This window comes from Perissodus microlepis, chromosome 13 (assembly GCF_051167445.1).
Source record: "Perissodus microlepis isolate ML-2025 ecotype Zambia chromosome 13, ASM5116744v1, whole genome shotgun sequence".
Lineage (NCBI taxonomy): Eukaryota > Metazoa > Chordata > Actinopteri > Cichliformes > Cichlidae > Perissodus > Perissodus microlepis.
This window is the reverse complement of record NC_140473.1, coordinates 10,910,688-10,929,050: the sequence shown is the minus strand read 5'-3', so window position 1 is coordinate 10,929,050 and position 18,363 is coordinate 10,910,688. Positions and strand designations below refer to the sequence as shown.

The following is an 18,363-nucleotide window of genomic DNA, read 5'->3' as shown; positions in this document are numbered from 1 at the left end:
AAGTTTTGCGAGATCCCGAGTTTGTTTTGTGAGATCTCGCAAAACTTTTGCGAGATCCCGAGTTAGTTTTGCGAGATCTCGCAAAACTCCGTCTTAATTTTTTTTTCTCCCATGTCCCCTCCGGGGCTCCGTAACATACAAATCTTTTTTACGCACACACAAATTCTTTTTACACATACAAATCTTTTTTACGCACACACAAATCTTTTTTACACATACAAATCTTTTTTACACATACAAATCTTTTTTACAAGTACAAAATATTTATGACCACATTTTGAGCCCATATAAATGACTACAAAGATTAAGGTACACACAAATATAGCTGGCGTAAATATGATCTCATCCTTTGTTCAGGTGCAGGTATTTGAACTGGCCTGTTTTTAACGGAAGTTAAAAATACGCAACTAACACAGTGCCTCCAAGTGGCCAAAAAAGTTAATATTGCAGTTCAAGTCTGTGAATCGGCTGAGGCCTTTGCAGAGAACTAAAACAACATGTCATAAACACACAAGAACTGTTGTACTTATAGATGGATTCGATTTATTTAGCTGTAAGAGTGTTGGTTTGTTGTGTTCTGGTAAAGCAATGTTGCAGTAAGACCAACATTAAATTTTGCTGACACAAAGACAGCAGGTGAAGTCTGTTTGTCAAAGGTAACAGACATCATGTGATTAATGTCCTGTTTTTGAGTCCGCCCCTGGAAATCTGTATTGTGCCTTCTTCCTGTTTTTGTCTCTCATGCAAAACTTTTGGTTCAAAGTAGCTGCAAAGGGAGCTCAGTGCAGTCCCACCCTGTGGTAAATAATAATGAATTATTATGTCTGAAGGCTATGCTTGTTTTTGACACTCATTTTCCATGTTATGTTCATAAACAAGACAGTGTAAACACAGCGGTTAGGGGTTTATGATGCAACGTTCATGAGCTGCTTTTGCTCCAGTGTTGGATAAGATTTAAGATGGAAATTGGCTCTTAAAAGAAGTCGTATGTATTCAGGTGTCTGTTTTCCTGCCTTTCGCACATGAATCGTGTTCTGTTAAAAGAGAAAAAAACAACAACAACTCGTGCCAACAGCTTGCAGTCAGTGTAACTCCTGATCAAACTGACTTTAGGAAGTGTTTGACTAAGGCTTAACTTTGCTGTGCTCTGCATGGAGGATGTGATGAATAAGAATATATGTTTACACGCAATTGGATCTGTGCATCAACCGGGCTTAGTGTTGCAGTGTCATTTAGATCCCAGTTGTTTTCAAGCTCAGTTTGATGGTTGCTTCATTCTACATGTTTTTAAGAGTCCCTTTCACAACTCTAAACTATAGTTACCACATGTAATCACGCTTGGAGAGAAAACATCTCTATTTTTTTGGGTTATGGTACTTCTATAGATTATTACAGAATGTGTAAAAGTCCAAATTTAAAGTGGGAGGCATACCTATCTCCACCATACATACAGATGACATTAAAATGTAGGATGAGAATGTCCCTTGGGTGTAGTCCGTATTTGTCTTTCAGTTGTGGTCACTGCCATGTTAGTGCAGATTTGCTTAGAGCTGCTGTTGGCTGCTGTTTGCCTCACCTGTCCTAGCAGCCCCACCCTATTTGTCACCTGACCCCGTGTTCCAAGAACCTGAGAGAGCTATAAAGAAGGCTGACACAAAGGTACTTCGGATTGTGCTCACCTGGCGAAAGATTTGTTCATCAGTGAAGCCTGAAAGAAAGGACAAAGAAGGACATTTACTGCGACCGGATTCTACATACAGAGTTGTGAAGATGACATCTACAGCAAGTCGACTGGCCCGTCAGCAAGACAGGGAATTGGGCATTGGCACCAACGCACAGGCAGTGAAATTCTACAAGCAAGATTATGAGGCTCTGCGGCAGCAGTGTCTGGAGACCGGCCACCTGTTTCAGGACAATCGCTTTCCTCCTGAGCCTAAATCACTGGGCTACAACCAGCTGGGACCATACTCATCAAAGACTAAGGGCATCGTTTGGAAGAGGCCAACGGTAAGAGGCCAACAAAGCAAACAATCATTTTTAACACAAACATATCATATTTACAAGACTTTCATTATTTTATTCATTAATCTAATTATAGTGTACTTCCCATTACTGAAGGATGTTTTGCTTTCATTGTAGGAGCTTTGTTCCAACCCTCAGTTCATTGATGACGGCGCTACAAGGACGGACATTCGGCAGGGAACTCTGGGTAAGTGATGACAGCTCAATGATGAGGTGAGCTGTGTTTTTTAGACATTTGTGAGTAGCACCCACATATTCTGCAATGGTTGTTTGTTGGTTGCAAAGCTGCTACGCTGTTGAGACCAGCACATGTTGCCCAATCTCAGAGCATGTAGTCATATATCTGTCCTTACCGTGCAGGTGACTGCTGGCTCTTAGCTGCCATAGCTTCTCTGACTTTGAACCAGGACATTCTGGCTCGTGTGGTGCCTCCTGACCAAAGCTTTACTGAAGGTTATGCTGGGATATTTCACTTTCAGGTCAGGAAACTTTTGCTCCACTTGCTAATTTTCTTATCTGGTTTTGTTAATAAATTTAAATAAAATTACACTTTTGGTAAGAAGTGACATACATATAATACTAATTAGGTTACGCTCTGCGGTACCTTGTGACAGTTCAAACAGATTCCTATTTGTACTGTCATTCAAAGCACTTCAGTTAACTTTTTTGACCAAAGTGCTTATTCCCACCTCTGCCAACTACTGAAGGGAAGATCAGTCCAAATGTGACTGCATCGATACAAGTGCTGGTATTGGTATCAGATTGATACTAGGATCAATACTGCTTATATCCTCTTAGTTCAGTTTATAGCCAACTGCATGGTGTCAAATAAATTATGATTTACTTTTGGCTATGAAAAAATATACCTTAGACATACACTATTAAACATGTCTGAACCTTTTTGTGCTGACTGTATATGTTATTTACAGCCTATTTAAACAACAGAGGTTGAGCCAAAGACCTTGTGAAACAAGCACATTTACATTCAGTGTCTAAAAAAATAGTTTGTGTATTGTGGATTACTATTTGTAAAATTAACTAGTATAAATCACAAAGATTTAGTGGTCCTTAAAATGTCTTCAGAATTTGAAAACTAATGATGATTCATCTCATAACTCTCGGCACGCAGATCACCACTACAGTTCCCTTTTTAATTTGAAAGTATCAACGATACTGGCTCCGTATTTACTTGCTATCAGATCGGTACCAAATTTTGCAATATCACGCAGCACTAGTGTTTGGATAAGTTTTAACAAGCGCCAGCACTTACTCCGTGTCACAATGTTGACAATGTTGACAACCCCTGAGGGCATGTCCAGGTGATGCGCTTGCCAACCCCCCCCCCCCACACACACACACACACATATACAGTAAAAATGTATGAGAAAGCATTTAGAGAAGTTACTTATTATTTGCCTAGTTAGATGATAGAATAATCACACCCGAGGAAAAAAGTCTCCTTGTACTTTTACAAGACGAGTGTGTATTTAATGTTTTCAGAGGTTTAGGGCGCTTTGGGTGTGCAAACAGACTAGGAAAGTGCTTTAAGAACCCGTCCATTCACCAGATTATGTATAACCTGTCACTAAGAGCCGACCAGAAGCTCGGGTAACAGTGCTAAGTTAACAGTTCAACAAACTTGATCTCAAAATCTTGTTCATTAATAAAAAAGCACTCACACTTATCAGTGTTTTCTATCAGTTCTGGCAGTTTGGTGAGTGGGTGGATGTGGTGGTTGATGATCGTTTGCCCACCAAAGATGGAAAGCTGCTGTTTGTTCACTCAGCGGAGGGCTCAGAGTTTTGGAGTGCACTGCTGGAGAAGGCCTACGCTAAGTATGGATAGCTCCTCGTATATTTTTTTGCTTCATCATAATGGCGTGTATGTGTACAAATATACATTTACACTACCCATGTTCCTTTGTCTGACAGGGTGTATGGCAGCTACGAGGCTTTGACAGGAGGAAACACTATTGAGGGTTTTGAGGATTTCACCGGGGGAATTGCAGAAACATACAACCTAAAAGAGGCTCCAGCAAATCTCTTTCACATTATTCAGAGGGCCCTGAGCCTGGGTTCACTGATGGGTTGCTCTATTGATGTAAGTCTTATTTGCATCATGATTTGCATTACAGTTTGCACATAAGCATGACATCAGTCTGATAGACATTATCACACTGGATTTAAATTTCGCTGTTTTCAGATCACCAGTGCCTATGAGTCAGAGGCAGTTACATCTCTAAAGCTTGTAAAAGGACATGCATACTCTCTCACCGGTGCAGAGGAGGTACGTGGATTATATAGACTGTGAACTGGTATTCAAATTAAAAAAGAAAACAAAAAAAAAGCGTGCACTACATTGGATTCCTATTAAATGTGCTTTATTCTTCAAGGCTAATTTTAAAGGGCAACAAGTGCAGTTGGTTCGCATCAGGAACCCATGGGGTGAGGTGGAATGGACAGGCCCTTGGAGTGATGGGTGAATATTTATATTTTGTACATATAAAGGTTGTGCGAGGAGCTCAGAATATAGCCACTGGTTCTCTACATTGATGGAAGTCAGTGGCGGTGGTTCGGGACATGTGATTTGGATCCCACCTAGATGCTTCTTAGGTGAGGTGTTTCTGGCAGACACAAGGCAATCTTGAGATATTATATCGCTCAGTTGGCCTGGGAACACCTCTGTGCACCAGGAATAAGTTAGAGCTGGATAAGTGGCATGGATGGATGCTTGGTTGGATGGATGGATCATTAGCTACTATTTATTAATACTAGGATTCTTCCTAATATCAAAATTAGATCCAGTGAATGGAGCCACGTCACTGAAGATGAGAAGTTGAAGTTAAACAACGTGGCTGAAGATGGAGAGTTCTGGTAATTCTACATGCTTCTACATTATACTGACTGAAAATTACAATTTTATAATAATAGAATAATATCAAAAAGCTCTTTATGATCAAAACTGCTTTAAAAAAGCCTTCATTGAAGAATCGTGTAAAAGTTTCTAAAACGAGCCAAAACGATCAAAAGAATGACAAACCATCCAGGTATTATGTTGCAAAAGACATCAGCCCAAGTTGAGTTAAGGCTGGACTGTATGTAATACCACTTTGAATAACAACATAGAAAGAAAAAATATTTTAAAATGTAATCCTGTTCAAGCTGGTCAACTACTTTCCGGTAAAATGCTGCCACCATGTGGTTTCCTTAAATCGTGCAGAGGGTTTGGACAAAAAGTACCTTTAAACATTAAGACACATGCTTTAAAAAATGATCTGAATATTATCTTAAGGAGAAATTGTTCTCCTCAGGATGTCCTACTCAGACTTCATCAGGAATTTCTCCAAGCTGGAGATCTGTAATTTGACCCCAGATACACTCACTAGTGATGATGTGGGTCACTGGAACTACTGCCAGTTTGAAGGGATGTGGAGGGTCGGCTCCACTGCTGGCGGCTGCCGGAATCACACAGGTTAGAATGAAATCAAAACCTTGTATGTCTGAATAAGAACTCCTTTCATGGTCCAGATTATAAAAATTATTATTATTTTGACTTGCTTTCCAGCCACATTCCCATCCAATCCTCAGTTCCTGTTGCGTCTGGAGGATGTGGATGACAATCCTTTGGATGGGAAGCACGGATGCACCTTTCTGGTGGGGTTGATGCAAAAGGATGGACGACGGCTGATAAAGGTTGACCCCAACCTCGAGACAATCGGTTTTGCCATTTATAAGGTACCTTAGCTTCATTTCATATTGCTCATAAAATCACATACTTTTTTTGACAGCTGACAAATTTTCTAAGATATATTTGTTTCCTTTCTTGCAGGTTCCAGATGAGGTTTGTATGTCTACTTTCCTTTAACTCTTTCCTTCTCTTTTAAGCTGAAATTTCAAAAAGAAAGCGGAAATCACAAGAATCACAAACATAGCTCGACTGATTGCATTGAGAGGAGCCTGACTTTTTGCAGTAACAACACTCTGTATCTGTTCAGTACAAAGGTTGCAAAAATGTCCGCCTCGGGCCTGACGTCCTGCTGCGTCAGAAACATGTAGCCATGAGCCCCACTTTCATCAACACACGGGAAGTGTGTGGCCGCTTCAATCTCCCACCGGGAGAATATGCCATAATTCCCTCAACCTTCCATCCCCACAAGAAAGGCAGCTTCATTCTCAGGGTGTTCACAGAAAAAGAGGCTGCAACCAGGTATCTGTAATGTGACAAGCAGAATAATTTCTCAGATTTCAGCACTTTACTTTCTACTGCCATTGAAGTTGAAAAGCAAAGCTAAAGCTAAAAAAGTAAGCTTTTTAATCAGAAAGACTGTGCTAAAGGTGTGTTTCTCTTTCCTCAGACGACTGGAGCAGAAAATTGATGCTAAGATAAAGGAGGTAATAATGTGACACCTGACAGCTGTTCGTGCATAAAATAAAACTGCTTTTTTGAGACTTACTTTTCTTTCTTCATTACATCTGAAACTGAAGCATATATGCCATCCTGAAACTTAAATGCTTAACATTCATGGTTTTAAATGTTTAATTCCACATTGATCAGTTCGTTGTTTTTATCTTCTCTGTTTTTCTCTCACAGGACAAGGTATCTGAAAAGGATGTAGATCCTCATTTGAAGCAACTCTTCAAGCAGCTGGCTGGCAATGTAGGTTGAGGGACATGAGAACCTTTTATTACTGTTATTTGGCTCTGAAGTTAATGACTGCCACTTTTCAAACAGAACACGGAGGTGTCCGCCTTTGAACTGATCAAAATTTTAAACAATGCAGTTTCTCAGCGTGAGTACAACAAAAGTTTAAAGCACTCTTTTTTTTTTATGAATTAATAGTTGGAGTGAGAAATATGTTGTCATTTTCCTGCAGGGTCTGACATTAAAACTGATGGATTCAGCCTTGAGACAGGTCGCCTTATGGTCAGTCTGCTGGATGTATCCTATTAAGGAGTCGACTGCAATTTTTTTTAGGTTTAAGTAATCGTATAATCTGGAAGTTAAAGTACATAAATAACTGATGGTGAGCTTCATAGTAACCTTGACATTCTCCAGAAAGATGAAAGTGGGAAGTTGGGACTGATGGAATTCCAGTTGATTTGGAAGAAAATCCAAAAATACTTGGTGAGATTTAAATAGTTTCAAATCCATGCTGCTTATCCTTGAACACATCTGTGTATATGTTAACGCAAGGCATGGCTTCTTGGCTCATACAGGAGATCTTCAAGAGTCATGACACAGACAAATCTGGTACCATGAGCTCCCATGAGATGAGAGATGCTGCCAGTAAAGCAGGTAACTTTAACCATCCAGTCCTGCTTTTGTCCCGTTAGTCCACTGAATGTTTTCCTAAAGTCTCGGGGATCATCAAGATGTTTTTGGCAAAAGTGAAACGAGCCTTTGTGCTCTTTTTGGTCGGCAGTGGTTTTCTCCTTGGTACTCTCTCATCGATGCTATTTTTGCACAGTCTCTTTCTTATTGTTGGATCATGAAGGCTGACCTTAACTGAGACAAGTCACACCTGTAGTTTTGTTGTTCTGGGTGCTTTTGTGACCTGCTGGATGAGTCCGTGGTCACTACTGGGAAATTACTTTGTTTCTCATCTGTTCTTGGGTTTCTTTTGACCATGGCATGATGTTTAATAATTAATAATTAACACTTATGAACATAGATTCATTTTAGTGGCCAACAGGTGCATCACCTTTTGACTGCATTAAGTCTGACTGTACAGAAGTTTGTGGATTCAAGTCTTATTTAATGGTCCCAACAGTCAAAAAGAGCATAAAGAGAATGCTTTAGGGTGTGACTACACTGTCACTCCTTGTGGCATTGTGGCTATAGGATGATATACATATTAGAAACTGCCAGGTCTGATACGCTTGTGAAAAACCAAGAAATTCACATTTCAAAAGTTTATTTTTCTGGGATTATATTGTATTTGACTACTGAGACTTACACAAACAGACAAAAGCATGTGTGTGCATATTAATGTTTATCTGTGTTTTAATTTGTATGACATGGAAAAGAAGTGATAGAACTATATCAGCCAGTTAGGGGACTGCCGCCTTGTATGTACTATTCAGGTGTACTGTTCCACAGGAACTAAACATGCATGGGTGAGGCTGTGTAACACGACTCCTAAGTTATTGTAGAATTTACGTATATATGAAATCTTTTCAACACTGCACTTCCCCAGCATCAGATCTTCCTCAAATATAGGGAGATAAGATTACGGTTCCCTGGATATGTCCACTTTTAAAGTTCTGTCCGGGGCATCCGGGTGGATTTTTGAGATTAATGAAAATGTCCCGGTTTTTCTATGGGCCTACAGAGGACTCATATGTGTGACGTCATCGACGAGCTGCTGCTTTGTGAGTGGTTGTTCTGCCTCACAGACGGGACAGAGTGCACCTCTTTAAAAGTTTAAAAGATGCCAAAGCGCAAGCGCAGCTTTTCAGATGAACTGCAAAAGAAATTTCCCTTGTCCCGACCCAATACTGGTAATTTTTCTTATACAGATGAGGCCTTATTTCTGTACCATTATTTAATTCCAGAGGTTTTTAAGTTATTTTTTTGCACTTGTTGACTTGTAAATGCCTATATGACATTTTTTATTTCACCATTCATTAACAGCACACAGAAGGCATCGTTTAAATATGTTAAAATTTTCTTTAAGCAAACAGTATTATTAAAGTTCTTCATGACTGGGCCAAGTGTCCTCTTTTTTGGAAATCAAAATATGGTCACCGTAGATAAGATGGAAATGTTTTTGTTTCCCAGGGTTCCTGATCAACAGTGCTGTGCTGAGAGCTGTTGTGAATCGTTACGCTGATGCTCAGTATGCCATACACTTTGACAGCTTTGTAGGCTGTCTCATTAAACTGGAAATGCTCTTTAGTAAGTGTCACTAAACACAGCAACATCACTTCTACATGTTTTATCGCTGTCTGAAATGTCTTTTTGTCTTTGCTGCTTTACCAGAAGTGTTTAAGACCCTGGAAAGGGACGACTCGGGCAAGATTGAGCTGAACATGCAGCAGGTGTGTAGGAATATAACAAAGGCTGCTGGTTTTTCAGCACTTCTCATTCGGACCGCTAGCTGCATAATGTTGTTTTTTATTGCAGTGGCTGTGCCTGGCAATCTACTAGCCCTGACAGCGACACAACAAGGACCCCTTTCAGATGTGAGCACAGAGAAAGATCAGCTGATCAACAGAGTTCCTTCATTTCTGATTTACTTTTCACACAGTATATTCCAAATGCTAAAGTCCCTTTGGGCTATACTATGACTCACATGTATAAAATGCCATGTTAGTTGGTTTTTCTGCAAATATTTCTGTTCAGTAGGGAAAAACTTGGTAGTCTTGGTGGGTATTTTGCTTTTAATTTCTTACAACTTCTGTCAAGCTATAAAAACGTGTTAAAAATAAAAAAAAATAAAACAAACTAAGAAACTATGGCATCTGCACTCTTTTTTGTTACAAATCAAATGTTTAAATTACTCAGCAAAATTCAGAAGGTGGTCTGTGACTGAAACTGCTGAGCTGGAACAAGTTTTCTGGCATGCAAAATAAAGGGTGTGGTGACAGGTGAACTGCACATATGACACTCTCTCACAACAAGAGAGATGCAGACCAAAGTGGCTGCACGAGCTCCTCTGAGATGCGAAATGCTGTCGAGGACGCCGGCGAGAAGTGCAAGATTTCACCCTTTTTGTTTCTCTACCGTTGCCCTAAGATTTAAGAGGCTTTCAAAGATTGGAAAGGTCTGAGAGAGTAAAGACTGAAGCAGTCAGGTATGTTTTGCCTTTGTTTTTTTCTTCAGGTTTCACAATCAAAAAACCTGTGAATTACATAATTGTGGCCACTACACTGAAGCAAATCCCACCATTGACTTTGACGACTTCCTGTGCTGCCTGGTTCGCTTGGAGTCTCTCTTCAGGGAGTTTCTGTCCTCATGATCATATTTTTGTCTCACTGACATGAGACATAATATTTCAATGTTCACTTAACTTCAACAGACTCCTTTAAAACTTTGGATGGGACAGGTCAAATAGAGGTGAATTTTTCAGAAGTAAGAACTCATCTGCTACACATTTAATCATGAGTCTCTACACTGCAAAATAAAATAGCAACCATTGTTGTAATTTGATGCCATATAAATAAAACTGAATTAAACTCAACTGAACTGAAGTGAATGGATGGATAGATAGTAACTTGTGCCTGTTTTTGATTTTTAATCCACAGTGCATAAATGTTGTAGAGGACCTCAGATGAAGAATTCAAGCTTGTGCTGAAAAGTCATATATATCTACACATTTGTTTGTTTGTGTTTCATGCAACTCAATTAGTTGATGGCAACTTTGTGTGAGAATCTGAAGATTTTAATTCTGCAAACATAGCACAGTGCATTTGCTCAAAGAATCTTTATTCGGGTAAAAACAACAACAACAGTCAGTTGTTTCTTTTTCCACTTTTTGTCCTTTAAAAACTAGCATGAAATAAATGTGATGTTTCGAGGAATATGCTTGAAATAACTTTTCAATTTCACACTTTTGCTTTTTGTTGATCAGAATTAGGCAAATTCATTTTTGATGTAAATCATTCTTTTACTGTTACTTTTGCCTGGAAATTATGTCTCAGGTCTATATGACATCCTTTCCGTTTACTTTGACCGTTTGTTTTTGATGTAAAACCATTCTCATCTGCAGAAATAAGAAATTGGATTCACCTTGGAAAAGTGCTGACCACACCCGACAGCAACAGTACAGCACACTTGCATAGACTAGAAACTTAAACCAAGGTCAGAAGAACAATGGTTTTTGACCATGCAAGTGTGGAATTACTGTTTAGAGATCAAACCAAATCCACCTCTACAATATTCCCAGATGAAAAGAAACTCTCCTGAAAAACAAATGTAAAAATTTGGAAATGTAATTCTAAACCGCACCGTGCAGTGGGCCTGCATACATGCATCAAATAAGGCCCAGACAACTGCAGCTTTAGAGCAGTAAAGTCACTGTATATATCATATGTTCTTCAATATGTTGTAAATAATAACACTTATAGATTTTCATATAAAGTGGACCTGTTACACTTTTGCTTACTTTCAGCACCGTTACAACCATGGGTGCTAGAATTAAACTTGAGCAAAATTACAAATTATGAGGTCAGTGCACACAAAATAAATCTCTGGGTTACAAGTATGGTTTGGAGACTGTGGCAGTGACAAAAAGACCAGAGGCCTAGCTAGAGGTGGCAGAGCTAGCGATCAGGATGGACAAGACTGGAACTGAGTATATCTCAAGGACAGCTTCAGTTGAGCGGTTTGGAGAGAAAGGCTGAGATATTTTGGACATGTGTCGTGGAGAGTATAGCGTGTGTAGCCTGGGAAACTAGTTGCCGCACAGGACACAATAACAGGAGTTCTTGAAGAGATTTAATGGCATACAGATAAGATCCGAAAACAAAAAACACAAAACATCCAATGAAAAAATATGCCTCTGGCTACACATATAAACAAACTAATGCCAAACCAAAACCACGCGATCACGCTTGGACACACTGGAGATTGCAGACTATGTCTTGCTGCACATGTAAGGACATGGCGGTCTCTAGCACCTGCAGGTGCCGATCACTAATAACAACTACAAACATATAAACCATCTCATTAAAATGTTGCTTTATAACTTTTTTTTTTTTAAGTATTGACACAACAAAGTCTCAACACATTCCAAGCATATTTACTAGGAACTCTGTCCGTGTCGTTGGGAGAGAAAGCCGACATCTCGCAGATTCTGGTGCATTGGGTCCGCGCTTTGTGTTCACGTCTTTGTGTGGAATCAGTTTACCTGCTCTGATTTGCTGTTTTAGCTGTTTGGTGGTTGTAAAATCGATTTGAATTGTAAAATCGATTATTGAAACCCACCCCTCGTAGAAACTACTGTTCTTGGCAATTCTGCCACCTCGTGGCGGAGGTTTGTAACATCAAGTAAATGTACCTAACAACCCCAAATTAAAACCATTTTTAAAAACCAAAAACAGATTCAAAAGAACATGATGAGAGAAAATGTTTACGGGCACTCTAACATCCCAAGAGAAAACCTATATATCTCAATTATTAAATTACATTTTAACCACTCGACTACATTTGGACCGTGGAGCTTGAGGATGGAGCTGCCAGGCCGAAGGAACAAGATGAAGAACACAGAGAAGATTCATAGATATAGTGAAGGAGGACATGCAGAAGGTTGGTGTGATCAAATGTAATGCTAAGGATAGAGTGAAAAACAGGCAGATGATCAAGTGTGGTGACCCCTAAAGGGAACGGCCGAAAGAAGAAGAGGATACTGACAAATGCCATACATACAACAGAAAAGCCCAGCAGTGTCAACCATGTTAGTACCCATGATTTACCAGCAGATGTCACAGTTCTCACAGATTTGGTTATCGGCTGTTCTGACGTGGGTTGTGGCAAAACTCCAAATATGCTTGCAGCAGCATGAAATATTCAACTCACAGAGAGCTATGCAGCAGCCATTTCCTGCCCTGTGTGGTTCAGGGTTGTATTTCCTCTTTTAAAACTTTGAGAGTGGCTGCTGCTGGCTGCCTTCAGCTCTGGCAGACGGGCCTTGCAAAAAGATTAAAACAAAAACAAAAATCTCAGGAACACTGATGCTCAGTTCGATCACACCTTTTGCTAAACAGCTTCCCAACTGTGGGATAAATATAAGTCTTGTTCGAGACACAAATTCTGATGTTAGGCGTTGTACTTATTGCACACCCTGGCTTTTTGGAACAGACGTTAGTCCGGATGTGGGGCGGGACTCTTGACTCTGTAAACCACGAATCCACAGAGAGGAAGAGAGGCCACTGTGCTGCTGAAGCAGAGTATCTGCATTTAAAAATAGTGTCTGAGGTGCCATTAAAAGGACAGGCCTGACAAAAGCACCGTGCCCTTTATCTAAAAAGGATTAGAAAAGAAAAGAATGAAAAAGTTATCTACTGATACGATAAGATGCTGACAGAGAAAGTATGATTTACTACATGAGTTACTGAATGTATTGATTGGAGACTCAGTTTTCTTCTGGCACGGGTATGATTTTAAAGGAGTAGTACACAAAAACAAAAACTTTCAGTAAAGTTATTCTGACAGGACTGGAAGCCTTTTCAAATTTGCATGAATGTCATTTGGATTTTGTCCTGTTATTTGTGATTAAACACTACTGGGATGAATTTATTCATTTTAATCTAAATTAATCTTAAATACCTCGCTCTGGAGAGGAGCTTGTGTACTTGAACTTCCCCCTGGAATCAATTGTCCTATCTTGATCAAGAATACTACTTATCCTAATCTAAAAAAAAAGAAAAGAAACCATTAAATATTAAATAAATGTGAACATTACATTTGTCTCTGAATTGCAGTGGGCATGTAAGGCAGTAGGGCAAAAAAAAGTAGAGAGAGATACTCAGTGAAGTACACCCTGTACCCTGGAACTGTCGTTTTAGCACATTACTTGCTCAAAGAGTCATGGCGCAGGCCTCGTAGGGGCCAGTCAGGCCCCTCCTTCCTTTTACACTTGTATGTCATGTGCATATGATTACACTTCTTTTACATGTAGGTCAATGCGACAGAGAGACACAGGGCTAGTGGTGCTATGACTTTAAGAGCAGCGGTGCAACTTTTCTGAGCTATAAAAACAAAACTGAGTCATCACTGAGTCACACACACAAAAAACCCTTTAAGAAACAAAGCCGGCAACTCAACATTTACACTAACATGCTCTTCTAAACCAGTCCTCACGAGTTGCAAATATGCATGCAGATATAAGTGTGGTTTTGGCCTGAAACAGTCATTTGTGTATCTCACAGCTCACTATGCAGAAACAGTCTGGTTTCCACAGGTAGCTAAATAAGTTCTTTTGACACATCTCTTTGCTCATCCTACCTATTACCATATAAGGCCATAGAAATCCATCTGAGCTGCAGATGGCTTAAAAAGTGTAGACGCGGTTGTTCTCCATATATGGACGTCATGTGCCGCTCCCGTCTATAACACCTGGGAGCCTCACCTGAGAAAGATAAAAGATATCAAGCTTAACAAGACTAAAGCGCATAGAAAAAAGTAACAAAGAAAACAAAAAACGCTCACGTTGTGTGAGGCACTTAAGCACATGCACACCTTTTTTGTGATTTAAGCTTCAAATTATAATTGAGATTAAATGCAAATGCTGAGGTTGCAGATGAAACTGTGTCACACCTGGGAACGGAGGGTTGGGCCGCCTTCTGGAGGTGTGCTCAATTCAACAGGGCTCCTCCTCTATGAGTCAACCTGCTCTCCTTCCTTATGACCCCTCAGCTTTTTGACTGCTGCTGCCATTTTTCTCTGCTGCCTGTTTCCGTCACACATCAGAAGCAAAATGGTGAGTACCTCTCACAAAGAATTATGCTAGGATTTTTTTTTTTTTTTAGCTTGAGCTGCCACTCTTGTGTGATTTGTGTGCTCTGCTAAACAATGCAGCCTTAGAAGTGATGACAGCTTTAAGCCTCCTTTTAAAACCAAATTTGGAGGGAAAAAGGAGGAAAAAAGGGAAAACTGTGTGAAATTGGTTGTCAGTAGAGCAATGGTGTAAGGCTTACATGTGATTACTGTGGAGTGGGAGGAAATAAGAAGATGGCTTGCTCTTGGTGCAGAAGGTTTGTTCATTCATGGTGTGGCTTTGCCTCCAAAATGGAGGAAGCTCCGTTCGTGCTTCAAACTTGTTGAGAGAGAATCCCTTGGGGCGGCGTTTCTTGTGCTAACTTGTTCCACAATGACTGGAATGTGACAGATTCAAGGCCTTAAAAACTGGGGAAAGAATAGCAACACCCTTTGGCACATTGCTGCTAAAAGAAAGTTGGTTAAATGTTTGCACATTTAATTGCCTGAACAGCACGTCTCTCCAAAGCTGAACTTTTTTTGAAGAGCTTCCTGTTTCTTCATCTTTCATTTCTGCTTTTTCTCTCGGAACAAACTGTCGAAGTTGAGAATATCTGCAGATATACGACCCAAGGCCCAATTTATTTTAAAGTGCTCATTTTGCATCTGGGTATTTAATACAATTACTCCCAATGCTTAACTTTATAAATCCCATTGTTTAAATGAGAGGCGTGTCACAAATCTACATGTCTGTAGTAGGAGCAGGTGTGTGTGTGTGTGTGTGTGTGTGTGTGGGAGGTTTGGGGTTTTTTTTTTTTTTTTTCCTTTTTATAATATCTTGTCTTTTTACCAGGCATCTGGAGTTAAAGTCACTGACGCCGTTAAGGACCTCATCAATGAAATGAAGGTCGTGAAAAATGATGCTGACCAGAATGAACGCGTAAGATTGGTGATATTCAAAATCGATGACAGCGAGGGCGCCATCGTCGTCGATAAAATCTACCGTCAGAAAGACCTGGCAGACAAGGACGATGTCTTCAAGTTCTTCATCAGCCTCCTGGATTCTAAAGTCTGTCGCTACTTGATGTATGACTGCCACTTTGAAACAAAGGAATCAAGTAGAAAAGAAGAACTGGTCGCTGTGATGTGGTAAGTCCTCAAATTTCTGCTGAGTGTTCCCTCCACTTTTACATTTTATTTATTTATTTATTTATAGTGTTTTTTTGCCTGCACCCAACTGATCTGCAGGAAGTAGTAAAAGAACTTAACATAATGTCTGGATTCTGATGCGTTTGAGAGTCTACGTCGTTCCAAGGAGACGTTTGCACGAATAGGAAAAATGTTTAAGCAGTCTGTTTTGGACAAACGGATAATGGCTTCTCTTTATTAGGGCTCCTGATACGGCACCAATCAAAGAAAAAATGAAATACGCTAGCTCCAAAGATTCCCTGAAGAAGATCCAAACAGGTTTGTTGTTTTTTTTGTGGTTTGTTTTAATTTTTTAGAAAATGTTTTAACATGCCACGTTCTTATTTACATGTATTTACTTTGGAATTCTATTATATTGTTAACACAAGCTGGTCTTTCCCTTTTTATTTTATTTATCTTTTCTAACAGGAGTCAAACACATGCTGGAGATGAATGACCTTTCAGATTATGGAACCAGGGAAAGTTTTGCAGAAAGAATGGGAAAAGGTGTAGTCAAGCTTGAGGGCCACGCTGTGTGAGATCACTGAATTAAGCAATAAGGAATAAATAAATGAATGAAAAATATCTATTTTTTGCTTTGTTTCCTTGTTTCAAAATGAGGTCAATTAAACAGATTTGAAATGGTACGTCAAAGGTGATTTTTGGGGGTGGGGTTGGGAGATGGTTGACAAAGCTTAAAGTGGGGGGGGGAGGCTTGGGCTCTGAATGGGATTTTGATAGTGTTAACACAGGGAAACTCAAAACGATCTGGGCACACAGTCGGACTGTGAAATCAACCTTGTTCAGATGGTATTTTACTCATTTTTGGTTTTATAGGGGGGGATTTTTTTTTTTTTTTTTTTTTTTTTTTTTTTTGTTACTTGACTCTTGGTACCTTGAAATTTCTCCAATATTTTTTTTTCTTTTTTCCCCTGTGTAAATACAAACTTCATGAATCCCTGCACATGTCAGTATACGCCACTTGTCTTCCTTTTTTTAATATTTCTCCACAACAAGAAAGCAAACGTGTGCTGTAAAACAACATTAACCTACTGTAGTGCCAAAATGGCTGGGATTTAAGTTTGACAGAAATATTCCTAGGGGTGTTTCTTTGATGGACACCTAGAGTTATAGTACAGGGGGAAACAAAAATCACTGGAATTGCTGCACTGTTGATGTGTTGTCAAATAAACTCAATGCAATGTTTGATCTTTTTCTTTGCCTCTTGTTTTGATTTACCGGTGCAATTATGATTTGGTATCAACTATCATATTTCAGTGTTCAGGATATGACTTACAGGTACAGGTTGTTCAGGATATATTACAGGTACAAAAGTGGGTGCTTTTTAAGAGGTGGGAGTAACTAAAAATGTATAATCAAGAGAGCTGGAGCCTGGATGTATAGCAAACCGAGCGATATTATTTGCCGATTACTAGTTGTAGCATCACATCCCTAAGAACTGCTTCTTGCATATTATGTCACGTCCTCGTAATTCAAAAATGAGTTGTCTTCGACTTTAAATTGTCGAGATTTCCCACAGGAACAACATGTGAATGTTTCTGAACGTCATGAGACTTTCGGGGATCTCGATTACAAAATATAATCCAGTTCCGGCACTTGATTTGTGAAAACAGGAAGCAGTTTTTAAAGCCGTGTGGGAGCACCGCCTGGCCCCGCTCCCTGTCTACTTACCAAAAAATGCATGCACCACAGGACCTGAAACACCGGCAGGTGGCTCTTCGAGTATTAGGGCTAAAAGAAACCATCGCACCAGAATTTGGCGGGGTTTGATACGACACTGGATGAACAAGAGGGGCGCTCTGGTCGGTTCGTGATTGGCTGTTTTGCTTTCAGGGAACCAATGACGCACGGCGATTTGGAAAAAGTCGCGCGGCAGCGACGCCTTTTTTTTTTCTTTTTTTTTTCAAAGTGATTTACGGCAGATGAGTAGTTTAACAGTCCTCGGAACTTTGACATCTCTTATTGAAAGCGCAATTAGTGAGGCTTTGACTACATTATTTAGATTTATAGTTTTCTTTTTAATTTATAAAGTAGTCGCACTTTGAGCTTTCTCACGTTACTTGAACTAAAAATGAGACTCTACTCTCCGTAAAGTCCTTGAAGTGGTCATAAAGGAAACAGCCAAACACTCTTGGGGGAATTCTAACAGTTTTATTGAAATTAAAGCTTTAAGAAAATACAGTGGCACCTTTTTCCCCCTAAAGGTGGCTTTAGTCTGAGCACTATGGCTGGATTTCATATCTGCATTCAGTTGTATGACAAATGTACACGGAGCATGTTGCTGTCTAACAGGACTTCCTGGTAGATAGCAGTAGTCTTTCTCCACATAGCAATGGTTTGGCAAACAGCTTTTAAGCTTGACACAATGATTTAGAGTGTAGTGGTCCTAAGCCAAATGTCAAAACTTATCACGTTCTTCTTTCTGACCAATCTTTCCTTAAAGATAATTAGAGGAAAAACAAAGATAATTGGAGTATACCCTCTATAAAACCATAAGGTCCTTTACAGTAGTGCAATGCCAGGGACTACTGTTGTGAGAATCGGTGCAACATAAATAAAACTCTATTGAATGCCTTAAGGTAAATGTACTGTGCAGGACACATGACTGAAGATGTGTGGTTTTTAATCACACCGGAACTAAAAATGTGCCATTATGCTTCGCTTCCTGCCAACATTGACTGCATTGCAGCAACAACACACACGCACTGAACACAA

General features: G+C 39.7%; 2 protein-coding genes across 2 annotated transcripts; both read left to right on the top strand.

The window, feature by feature from the left end:
* The first annotated feature begins 799 nt into the window (after window positions 1–799).
* Window positions 800–9,464, top strand: LOC146374726 (calpain-2 catalytic subunit-like). Its single transcript, XM_084949004.1, has 21 exons — window positions 800–2,007; window positions 2,140–2,209; window positions 2,383–2,501; window positions 3,724–3,857; window positions 3,954–4,122; window positions 4,225–4,308; window positions 4,415–4,500; window positions 4,821–4,895; window positions 5,333–5,493; window positions 5,587–5,756; window positions 5,851–5,862; window positions 6,017–6,228; window positions 6,377–6,413; window positions 6,613–6,678; window positions 6,754–6,811; window positions 6,896–6,960; window positions 7,078–7,146; window positions 7,239–7,317; window positions 8,803–8,919; window positions 9,004–9,062; window positions 9,148–9,464. Exons 1-21 carry the CDS (start codon window positions 1,771–1,773, stop codon window positions 9,169–9,171), a joined length of 2,103 nt encoding a protein of 700 aa, XP_084805130.1. The 5' UTR covers window positions 800–1,770; the 3' UTR covers window positions 9,172–9,464.
* A 4,848-nt stretch (window positions 9,465–14,312) lies between these two features.
* cfl1l (cofilin 1 (non-muscle), like) lies at window positions 14,313–16,834 on the top strand. Its single transcript, XM_084948634.1, has 4 exons — window positions 14,313–14,443; window positions 15,293–15,588; window positions 15,830–15,906; window positions 16,057–16,834. The coding sequence occupies exons 1-4, from the start codon at window positions 14,441–14,443 to the stop codon at window positions 16,164–16,166; spliced, it is 486 nt and encodes a 161-aa protein (XP_084804760.1). The 5' UTR covers window positions 14,313–14,440; the 3' UTR covers window positions 16,167–16,834.
* The last annotated feature ends 1,529 nt before the right edge of the window (window positions 16,835–18,363 follow it).

Bases quoted from the DNA above. Each gene is read 5' to 3' on its own strand.
- LOC146374726 (XM_084949004.1), top strand. From the start codon at position 1,771: ATGACATCTACAGCAAGTCGACTGGCCCGTCAGCAAGACAGGGAATTG. The intron at 6,229-6,376 runs GTATCTGTAATG...CTCTTTCCTCAG, and splicing joins GAAAAAGAGGCTGCAACCAG to ACGACTGGAGCAGAAAATTG. The intron at 8,920-9,003 runs GTAAGTGTCACT...CTGCTTTACCAG, and splicing joins TAAACTGGAAATGCTCTTTA to AAGTGTTTAAGACCCTGGAA.
- cfl1l (XM_084948634.1), top strand. The intron at 15,589-15,829 runs GTAAGTCCTCAA...TCTCTTTATTAG, and splicing joins GAACTGGTCGCTGTGATGTG to GGCTCCTGATACGGCACCAA. The intron at 15,907-16,056 runs GTTTGTTGTTTT...CTTTTCTAACAG, and splicing joins CCTGAAGAAGATCCAAACAG to GAGTCAAACACATGCTGGAG.